At 50.1% G+C, this 10862-nt stretch overlaps 2 protein-coding genes across 2 annotated transcripts; both read right to left on the bottom strand.

Moving 5' to 3' along the window:
- Positions 1-2355: 2355 nt before the first annotated feature.
- mlpha (melanophilin a) lies at positions 2356-8736 on the bottom strand. The gene is made up of 15 exons (XM_084574734.1): positions 8583-8736; positions 7969-8190; positions 6444-6556; positions 6300-6344; positions 5971-6029; positions 5809-5898; positions 5377-5476; positions 5018-5211; positions 4855-4935; positions 4545-4769; positions 4005-4175; positions 3411-3572; positions 3247-3303; positions 3116-3161; positions 2356-2756 (listed from the first exon to the last, which is right to left on the bottom strand). Exons 1-15 carry the CDS (start codon positions 8690-8692, stop codon positions 2716-2718), a joined length of 1716 nt encoding a protein of 571 aa, XP_084430860.1. The 5' UTR covers positions 8693-8736; the 3' UTR covers positions 2356-2715.
- A 1017-nt stretch (positions 8737-9753) lies between these two features.
- LOC311509488 (E3 ubiquitin-protein ligase TRIM63-like) lies at positions 9754-10862 on the bottom strand (the record flags this gene model as incomplete). The annotated part of the gene is made up of 1 exon (XM_084574730.1): positions 9754-10862. One exon carries the CDS (start codon positions 10860-10862, stop codon positions 9813-9815), a length of 1050 nt encoding a protein of 349 aa, XP_084430856.1. The 3' UTR covers positions 9754-9812.

Raw genomic sequence — 10862 nt, 5'->3', positions numbered from 1 at the left:
ATTAAGCTTTAATTGACTTCCTGCCTGAGCTTCAGCTCTCTTCCGGTGATTTTAATCAAAATGGCGGCGGACGTGTTTTTGTTTGTTCCTGTCCTCACGCGCTTCAGGAGAAGACGCACCTGCGCAGGTAAGAGCTGTTGATTAAAACATGACTGAGACTTTTAGTTGAACCAGACTTCGTTTCATTTAAGGGTTTTATTCATTGACGGAAGCTTGAAAAGATGTTTTTGACTCAGACACCCACTGGACCCGGTCCTAGACCGGTGGGTCCGGTTCGGCCCGGTCGGGTCGGTTCGGGTCGGGTCCGGTTCGGCCCTGTTCAGTGCGCTTTCCGTCTGTTTAAAACATCTTAAGAGAAACTTTTAGTGAATGTTTGATTCAAATCAAGAGGCTTATTTCAACCACAACACCGGAAACGCGTCATTGCCTTCAAAACATTTTACCGGAAGTATATGGCGCCATTATTGGAGCAAAACTATCTGCAAATGTGTAAAAAAAATCTGTCAACGCGCACATTGATCTGTAAATATCTGGCCTCTCCACTGGATGTCTTCTTACACGTGACTTCTGCTTCACTTCTGCCGTGTGGAGATTTGTCTGTGTGTCTCCGTAGCTATACAGCTCCATACCACCAGAGGGCGCTAGACTAGCACCCTATGATATTAGCTAGGCTAGCACCCTATGATATTAGCTAGGCTAGCACCCTATGATATTAGCTAGACTAGCACCCTATGATATTAGCCAGGCTAGCACCCTATGATATTAGCTAGACTAGCACCCTATGATATTAGCTAGGCTAGCACCCTATGATATTAGCTAGACTAGCACCCTATGATATTAGCCAGGCTAGCACCCTATGATATTAGCCAGGCTAGCACCCTATGATATTAGCCAGGCTAGCACCCTATGATATTAGCTAGACTAGACTAGCACCCTATGATATCAGCTAGACTAGCACCCTATGATATTAGCTAGACTAGCACCCTATGATATTAGCTAGACTAGCACCCTATGATATCAGCTAGACTAGCACCCTATGATATTAGCTAGGCTAGCACCCTATGATATTAGCTAGACTAGCACCCTATGATATTAGCCAGGCTAGCACCCTATGATATTAGCCAGGCTAGCACCCTATGATATTAGCTAGACTAGACTAGCACCCTATGATATCAGCTAGACTAGCACCCTATGATATGAGCTAGACTAGCACCCTATGATATTAGCTAGACTAGACTAGCACCCTATGATATCAGCTAGACTAGCACCCTATGATATTAGCCAGGCTAGCACCCTATGATATTAGCCAGGCTAGCACCCTATGATATTAGCCAGGCTAGCACCCTATGATATTAGCTAGACTAGACTAGCACCCTATGATATCAGCTAGACTAGCACCCTATGATATTAGCTAGACTAGCACCCTATGATATCAGCTAGACTAGCACCCTATGATATCAGCTAGACTAGACGAGCACCCTATGATATCAGCTAGGCTAGCACCCTATGATATCAGCTAGACTAGCGCCCTATGATATCAGCTAGACTAGCACCCTATGATATCAGCTACCGGCTACCTGGGCTGGCTGGTACCAGACTGGATGACTGGGACCAACAGTGGTCCTGATCCAGATGTAGTGGAGGCTGGATGTCGTGCTGGAACATAACAGGGCTCTCTCATTAAAATAAGTTCATCCTCCTGGGCTTCCACTTCAGCTCTTCTTTGACGGCGCTACTATTTCACCTGGCGACTAGAAATATTTTGTCCCATCGATTGGCTGACAGGAGTCTGCTTCCGCCTCATCCATTCGTAGATTACTCATTTTAAACAGTCTATGTTAATAATGTGCGGCGAGTTTTATCACTTCTCAGCGTGTGAACTTATCCAGCCTCCACTACATCTGGATCAGGACCACTGTTGGTCCCAGCCACAGTCTGGTACCAGCCAGCCCAGGTAGCCCAGGTAGCCGGTAGCTAATATCACTGGGTGCTAGTCTAGCGCCCTCTGGTGGTATGGAGCTGTATAGCTACGGAGGCCAGATATTTACAGATCAATGTGCGCGTAGACAGATTTTTTTACACATTTGCAGATAGTTTTGCTCCAATAATGGCGCCATAGAAGTAGAAGTAGTATTATTTTGATAGTAAGAACCTGAACTGTTCAATTAATTCAAATGAATAAATAGTTTTTACTCTGGACAAGTAATATGTTTATAATTATGATTATTGTTTTTACTTTGGCTCCAACTGTGATGTCAAACTGGAAATAAACTACTGCTGCTATTTCCCATGATCCTTTGCGGCAGATGAGCTCCAATAATTAATCAGAGGCGACTTGTTTCATAGTTTATTGATCAGTCGTCAATAAATCAAAAAAACAATCTTCATTAATATCTAGTGTCTATTAATCAATCATTAAACAGAACAAACGTCAGATTAAACTTCATTGATTGGATCAGAACTGACCACAGATTCATTACATTTATAATAAAATCTGAACCCAGAACTAAAAGGACACGTTTTTACTTCATCTTTAAATCTAAATGTCCTTTATTATTTCCTGTTGGTAATTATTTTATAATCGTTAATGTTTCAAGTCAGAAAAGAAAACGACAAACGATCGATTCTTGTTTGTTCCAAAGAGAAAACGTTAATGGAGCCGTGACCTTTGACCTTCTTTAGCGAACAGGAAGTGATGTCATCCGGTCGATTAGCTCAGAACATGTTGTTGGATTTCCACTGAGCTCCGTTCGTCTCTGTCAACAACAAACAGACCGATGTCACATCTACTGATCCAACACTGAAGCTCACCACGCTCTGACTGGACCAGGACCAGGACCAGGACCAGGACCCAAGACCCAAGACCCAAGACCCAAGACCCAGGACCAGGACCAAGACCAGGACCAGGACCCAGGACCCAGGACCCAAGACCAGGACCAGGACCTAGCACCAGGACCCAGGACCCAAGACCAGGACCAAGACCAGGACCAGGACCAAGACCCAAGGACCAGGACCAAGGACCCAAGACCAGGACCAGGACCAGGACCAGGACCAAGACCAGGACCAAGACCAGGACCAGGACCAGGACTGAGGAGCACATGTTAAAGATACTTACTGAGGAGATCCTGAGTGGACTTCTTCCTCTGATGAGACCCAGACACCTGCAGAGAGTCACAGTTAATAACCTGAAGATTAATTAATTCATGTAAAGATTAAATGAGTAAACCTGAATCAATCGTCTCTGACCTTTTTCTTGGAGCCGACGGCGTTCAGAGCAGCGATTTTACTCTCGATATCAGACACCTGAAGGAAACGTGATCAGTGATGATGAATGTGTGTGTCCAGGTGTGTGTCCAGGTGTGTGTCCAGGTGTGTGTCCAGGTGTGTGTCCAGGTGTGTGTGTGACCCACCTCGCTCTCGGCGCTCTGGACTCTGGCGGCGGTCAGCGCCACCACATCCTCCAACTCCGACAGCTCCGAGTCGGTCGTCCCTCCGAATCGGTTCTTGGCGCTCTGCTCCAGTCGGCGCAGCTTCGTCTCCAGTTCGTACGACTTACCAGCCGTGATGTACACCTGCACAGGTGACACACACACACAGCTGGGTTACCTGACGGGGTGAGACATGATGATGATGATGATGAATATGATGATGATGATGATGATGATGAAGAAGACAGGGCTGAGAATCAGTGAAAAACACTCTGAATATTTTCATGCGTTCATTCTGTGACTGATCACATGATTCCTCATGAGTTCATCGATCTTCAATCGACGGAGCGTCCTCCTCAGAAATCAAAGACGACGTCAGAGTGAAACTGGAGTGAAACTGGAGTGAAACTGGAGTGAAACTGGTTCCAGTGTGTTTTTCAGATTCAGCCCTGTCTGAGTGGACAAACAGCAGCCGGGAGGTTTCTGTCATGCTTCAGACGAGGAGGAGGGTTCAGCTTAGTTTGACACGAGGAGGTTAGTGGAGGACGAGGCGTGCAGTTCATGATTGAAGCTTACATTTTCCTCAAGTTCCCTGAAAGCATCATCGGCCTGCTTTACGTCAGTGCCGACTAAGTGGGATCTGTCGGTCGGCTCTGAGAGGCCGAACTCGACCATTGCGTTTTCTGTAGCGTTAATGGTTCTCAGGACCTCAGTGGTGAGGTCACAGAGGGCGGCGGCAGTCGATCTCTGAAAGCCATGTAGAGGACAGATGTTAGCAGCTGGAAAACAACATCCCATCCTGCAGCAGCTGCCGGCTGGACGCCAACGGCCACCATGGCTTCATCGTCTAACCGCCGATCAGCTGATCTATGAGGCGTCCAGGCAGACAGCCGCTGACCTTCACATCAACACCGACATGACGTCCTCCACCGTCTCCACATCGTTACTGAACTCTGAATCTGAACCTAGAGGGGACAAGCTGAGCCATGCTGAGGACACACCATAGAACCAGGGGACATGACTTCATCATGTTTGTCTTTTCTGAGGTGGAACGACTCTGTTTGGATGGAGTCAAACCTCCCGGTTCCCCCCTGTCCTCTCAGACGGTCTTCCTACCTTCTGGGCCTCGGTGGGCATCTCGTCGCTGGACGAACTCAGCTCTTTGTCCTTCTGAGCGAGGGTCGGTCCAGGCCTGGCGGCGGCCGAGGCTCGAGCCACAGAGAAGGACTTCTTCCCGGGCTCGTCGTCTGACGACAGACCCTTATCGCTCAGGTTCCCCGCCAACTCGCTCAGCTTCCTCCTCAGCTTCTCCTCTTCGTTCTGAGCCGATGGAGTCGACGCCTGCAGGACGACACCGTCTCAGAATCAGACAGGACGGCTGCAACGTCTTTGTCTTCTTCTTCTTCTGTGAAAAATGTCCCCTCACCTCATCTCCGGGTGTCATCTTCTCCTCCAGGCGGCTCAGCAGACTCTCGATGGCCGACATCCGTTTGTTCAGTTCGTTGATCTGAAACCCAGAGAAGATGACGTTCGTTGACGACAGACGACTGTAAATCAAACGGACTCACTGATTGGCTGTTTGTTCTTACGGGTGGGGCTTGTCCCAGGTTCTCCTGAGAGGAGGTTCGACTGTTTCTGCGACGGTGGGGAGGTTGTTGGTAGGTGGGGACGTATCTCGGGTACTCGTCCTCGTCAGAGGTGTCGACGTATTGCTGCCGAGCCACCGACGAGCTGATCTTGGACAGAGAACGAGTCCGCACCATCCGGTTCTCTCCACCGTCATCTGGTAGAGACAGACAAGTAGAGACGAGGACAGGCAAGAAGAGACGGGAAGAGACGGACAAGTAGAGACGAGGACAGGCAAGAAGAGACGGGTAGAGATGGACAAGTAGAGACGAGGACAGGCAAGAAGAGACGGGTAGAGATGGACAGATAGAGGCACACTAACCAGGTCTCATGGCGTAGCGGTCCAGACTCTTCCTGCGGTTCATCCGATGGTTGTAATAATCGTAATCTACGTCATTCCTGTAACGATCGTCCTGCATCTGCTGCACAACAAAAATACACAGAGTTTACTGGGAGTCATTGAACGCGTCACGCGGAGTTTACTGGGAGTCACTGAACGCGTCACGCGGAGTTTACTGGGAGTCACTGAACGCGTCACGCGGAGTTGACTGGGAGTCAGTGAACGCGTCACGCGGAGTTTACTGGGAGTCACTGAACGCGTCACGCGGAGTTGACTGGGAGTCAGTGAACGCGTCACGCGGAGTTGACTGGGAGTCACTGAACGCGTCACGCGGAGTTGACTGGGAGTCAGTGAACGCGTCACACTCACATGTCTCATGGTTAGTAACCGTTTGACTCTCAGGTGTTGTTTTACCTGAACAGACGGTCGTCGTGAATGAGGCAGATAATCCTCTGAGTCAAAGTCCAGAGGATGAACCGACAGCAGCCGTTTGTTCTTCCTCATCTGAAAATGAAACTGGTTTCACTGACGCGTGTGAACGTTTGAATCCAGATTTATGTTTTTAAAAGCTTTTACCACTTTGAAGCGCTGAGCCTCGGCCTCGCCGTGGTCGTCCTCGTTACAGTTGTACACGTCTGCAGATGAAAAACGGTTTTAAAGGTCTGAGGTGATCCTCCCTTCAGAAGTATTAGCCTGCATGCTAACATTCATGCTACATTACTTAGCATACACTAACGACTGTAGTAGTTAATTTCCAGCTAACATTCTTAGCATTACATTGTTTGTATGTACCCAATGATAGAAGGATTTATTTTATAGCTGTCGCTGTCATGCTAACACCTTAGCATGTACTACACTGAGTCATTGCAGACTCGAGGCTAAGCTAAAGCTGTTCAGAGACTCACGGCTGCGGACGTCAGGCATGCTCTGGGTGTCGTCGTCACGGCCACCTGAACCACAACATTTTGTTAGCACTTAGCATTTCTCTCTTTAAACCATGAAACACGACAGCTAGCTAACTGTTTCAGCTCGTGTTAGCTTTGACTCACCATCTCCATTCAGTCTCTTGTACAGCGACCTCATCACCTTGGCGCTGCCAAAGCGTTTAAAACGGTTTCTCACGTTGTCATGGTACCAACCCACAGTCCCGATCTTCAGGACTCTGAAACACGACAAAGCATGCTCTGTGCTAAGTAATCGGTAGCATGAAGGTAAAACGTGTTAGCATGCTACATGCGGCACTACATTATCTAATTGTGGTCAGTGCTACAAATGTAGCTAGTAAAAGCAACACTCTCTCTATTTTTAAGGTCAGGCTTAAGACTTTCCTTTTTGATCAGGCTTATAGTTAGGGCTGGACTAAACCATCCCTTAGTTATGCTGCTATAGGCCTAGGCTGCTGGGGGACGATGCACCAAACACATGTCCTCCTTCTTTCTTCTCTCTCCTCTCTCGCATCCTCCACTTTCTTTTCTCTGGCACAGAGCTCTTGTCCTCTAATTTCCTATCTACTACTAGTCATGCAATTCTGTGCTATTACTATATAGAATGTTTACTGCTGTGTTTATCTTGCTGTTCTCTTCTCTCTTTCTTCTGTCTGTACCCGGCTGGCCTTAGGCAGATGGGTCCCTCCATATGAGCTGGTTCTGGTTCTGGTTCTGCTCGAGGTTTCTTCCTGTTAAAGGGAGTTTTTCCTGCCACCGTTGCCTTCAGGCTGCTCTGGGGGTTTCAGACCGGGTTTTTGTAAAGCGTCTTGAGACGATTTGTATTGTTATTGACGCTATATAAATAAAATTGAATTGAATTGAATTGAAAATAAAGTAATTTAGCTGTAACAGTTATGCTAACATGCTAATATTCATTCATTAAATCAGTTCCTGTTAGCCAAACAGCTAAACTGTTAGTATAAATATTCATCTGGTCTACCTGGTCTCACCTGGTTTACCTGTGTGGTCTCACCTGGTATACGCGTCCTCGTCTACCTGGTCTACCTGGTCTACCTGGTCTCATCTGGTCTACCTGGTCTACCTGTCCTGGTCTACCTGTCCTGGTCTACCTGTCCTGGTCTACCTGGTCTACCTGTCCTGGTCTACCCGTCCTGGTCTACCTGGTCTGCCTGTCCTGGTCTACCTGTGTGGTCTCACCTGGTCTACCTGTCCTGGTCTACCTGGTCTACCTGTCGTGGTCTCACCTGGTCTACCTGTCCTGGTCTACCTGTGTGGTCTCACCTGGTCTACCCGTCCTGGTCTACCTGGTCTACCTGGTCTACCTGTCCTGGTCTACCTGTGTGGTCTCACCTGGTCTACCTGTCCTGGTCTACCTGTGTGGTCTCACCTGGTCTACCTGTCCTGGTCTACCTGTGTGGTCTCACCTGGTCTACCTGTGTGGTCTACCTGTGTGGTCTCTCCTGGTCTACCTGTCCTGGTCTACCTGTGTGGTCTCTCCTGGTCTACCTGTCCTGGTCTACCTGTGTGGTCTCACCTGGTCTACCTGTCCTGGTCTACCTGGTCTACCTGTTCTGGTCTACCTGTGTGGTCTCACCTGGTCTACCTGTGCTGGTCTACCTGGTCTCACCTGGTCATGCGGCAGTTGTCGCAGACCCAGCCGTGCTCCCTCTTGTTGTAGCGGCTGCAGGACTTGCAGGTGTACATGCGACAGTCCAGACACTGGCGTTTGCTGTTGACCAGGAACTTGAAGGGCTGGAGGCAGCGGATGCAGAGCGAGTCGGCGACGTGGCTCTGGGAACCCAGCAGCTCCCGCTTGGTGTCCTCCTTCTCGATCTTGTTCTTCAGCTCCCTGGAAGACAAGATGGAGGGATTAGGGTTGTCCAGCCACAGGTTGAGAACCTCTGGTCGTTCTGTGAGACTGATCAGTTCTTCTTCTTCTTCCATCTGGGTGTAGCAGGGATGCACTGCCCCCGGGGCTGATGGGAGTTGGAGTCTCCAGTGGAGCACAGAGCGTCTTTGTGAGCTTCCTGCCGTGGGTCCGTGTGACCGAGGCGTGATCGACCGCAACAACAATGACGTCTTTGACGCAGACATTCCTGCAGACGTCACATGAACAGTCACCGTGGTGACAGGTCACCGTCACCGTGACAACGGATCAACTGATTTTATCATAATCATTATCATCTATTCATCTTCTGAACGGATGAATGAACGGATGAATACATGAACAGGTGAACGTACCCGAGCCGCTCCTCCTCCGCCTTGCGGAGGTTGAAGTCTCGTTGAATCACATCCCAGACGTGTTTGGCCTCGTCGTCCGTCAGACGAGACAGATCCAGTTTACGCTCCATTGTGATCAGTCACAGCTGAATCGGTCCTGGTCCTGGTCTAGGTCCTGGTCCTGGTCCTGGTCTAGGTCCTGGTCCTGGTCCTGGTCCTGGGAGAACAGTCTGCAGAAACAAAAAGCGTTGATGAATCAGAGGAAACGTGTGAAATAAAAACCTCCACTAATCTAATTCATCTAATTAATATTAATTACTGACATAACTAATGAAATGAAATCTGATTGGCTGACAGACAGACATCAGATAATAAAGTTAAAGCTTCAGTAAATGTCACTAATCGAGTTTAGATCAGAAACAGACTCACCCACTTCGTCTGAGACTGAACACGACTGGAGAGAAGTCAGAAGTTAGAGCCAGAGCATCAGCTGATCACATGACACTCACACACACACACACACAACAACACACACACCGACACACACACCGACACACACACACAACAACACAACAACACACCCACCCTGATCAGATGTTTCCTGATCTGTGTGTGTGTGTGTGTGTGTGTGTGTGTCGGTGTCGGTGTGTGTGTGTTTGTGTGTGTCGGTGTGTGTGTGTGTGTGTGTGTGTGTGTGAAACAGAATTTAATGCGAAATAGTTTTTTCTTAATCTTAATATTTTTCAAAATAAAATCATCAGTTTTATTTTGAAACCCAGACATGAATAAACTGGATTCATATTTAAAGAAGCTGGTTCCTGTCAGTGGCCAGCGGGGGGCGCTCTCTCAGTGCTGGACCCTGATCAGACCTGAACATGTGACTTTATAAACAGCTGACACTCGTCATTGGTCCAGTCACGTCCTGATCTTCAGCTGTTTCCTGGTCTATTCCCAGTAAGGTCCACATTTCCCAGCATGCCTCAGTGCCGGGGGGGGGGGGGGGGGTCACCCTGAAAGGAGAAACTCTACCCCAGACCTCTAAGCAGAAATAGCCTCAGACGACTAAACAAGGCCACGAGGCGTTCACTGGCCCCGGCTAAAAACAGACGGGAGAGTCCCGCAGCGTCAACAAAACTTTATTCACACTTTTACAATCACACAAAACTTTATTCACACAAACTGGTTCTGAACGAGGGATTAGAAAAGTAGAAAAAGTCTATTCATTTCAAAACGGTCTCAGTCTAGAGTCTCTCAGTCGTCCAGGTCCCGGTCCAGGTCCCGGTCCAGGTCCCGGTCCAGGTCCCGGCCCACTCTGAAGTCCATGCGGGCCAGCAGACCCTCCACCTCCTGGGTGTCCAGCCTCAGGTGCTCCATGCTCTCGTAGCCGGGCTCGGGCCCCTGGTTCTGGGCGGACCGTGCTGCCTGCTGGGCCTCGTCCTGCAGCTGTTTGGCGGTCAGGAGGAACTGAGTGGCGCCGCTGCTCTGGACGCTCAGCTGCAGCTTCTCCTGCAGCTGCTGGCTGAGCTGCAGCTGCGTCCTGGACCGCTCTACCAGCGCCTGCAGCGCCGCCATCTTGTGGCGTTCCTCCTGGTCGATGCGCTGCAGCAGCTCGGCCTTCCGCTGCTCCAGGACGGCGTAGAGGAGGTCAAAGCTCTCGCCCAGACGCCTCTTCTGCAGGTCCGCGTTCTCCCCCACCAGCCGTCGCGTCTCCTCCATCTGCGTCTCCGCTGCCTGGACGGCGCCGTTGGCGGCGGCGAGCAGCTCCACGGCGGCGCTCAGCTCGCTCCTGTGTTTCTGGTAGACGGTGTGCAGCGGCGCCACGTTGCAGTCCTTGTGTTGGCCGAACACCTTGCACATGGAGCAGGTCGGCGTCTGGCAGCTGACGCAGTAGATGTTGATGCGCTCGTCCTTGTGCTCCTTGCAGCACGGCTCCTTGGTGTCCTTGTCCTTCAATGGGGGGTCGTGGTCGCCGCCGCCGCCGCCACCGCCGCATCTCTCCTGCTGCTGCTTGTAGACGTCGATGATGTTCTCCACCAGCAAGTTCCTCTGCAGCCCGTACACGCCGTGGCGGTCCAGAACTACCTCAAAGCGGCAGGTGGGGCAGCGGAAGGTGCCCCCGGAGTAGTGGTAGCGGTTCCTGGACTCGTAGAGGTCGTTGGCGCAGCTGCGACACAGGTTGTGTTGACACGGGAGGATGACCACGGGCCGCGAGAACACGTCCAGACAGATGGGGCAGCTCAGCTGACTCTCCAGAGTCTCCATGGCGCCCGGTGCCACCAGCTGTCTGCTCTGGATGTCCAT

Source organism: Chelon labrosus (assembly GCF_963514085.1).
Source record: "Chelon labrosus genome assembly, chromosome: 24".
Lineage (NCBI taxonomy): Eukaryota > Metazoa > Chordata > Actinopteri > Mugiliformes > Mugilidae > Chelon > Chelon labrosus.
This window is presented reverse-complemented; position numbering and strand designations above follow the sequence as displayed.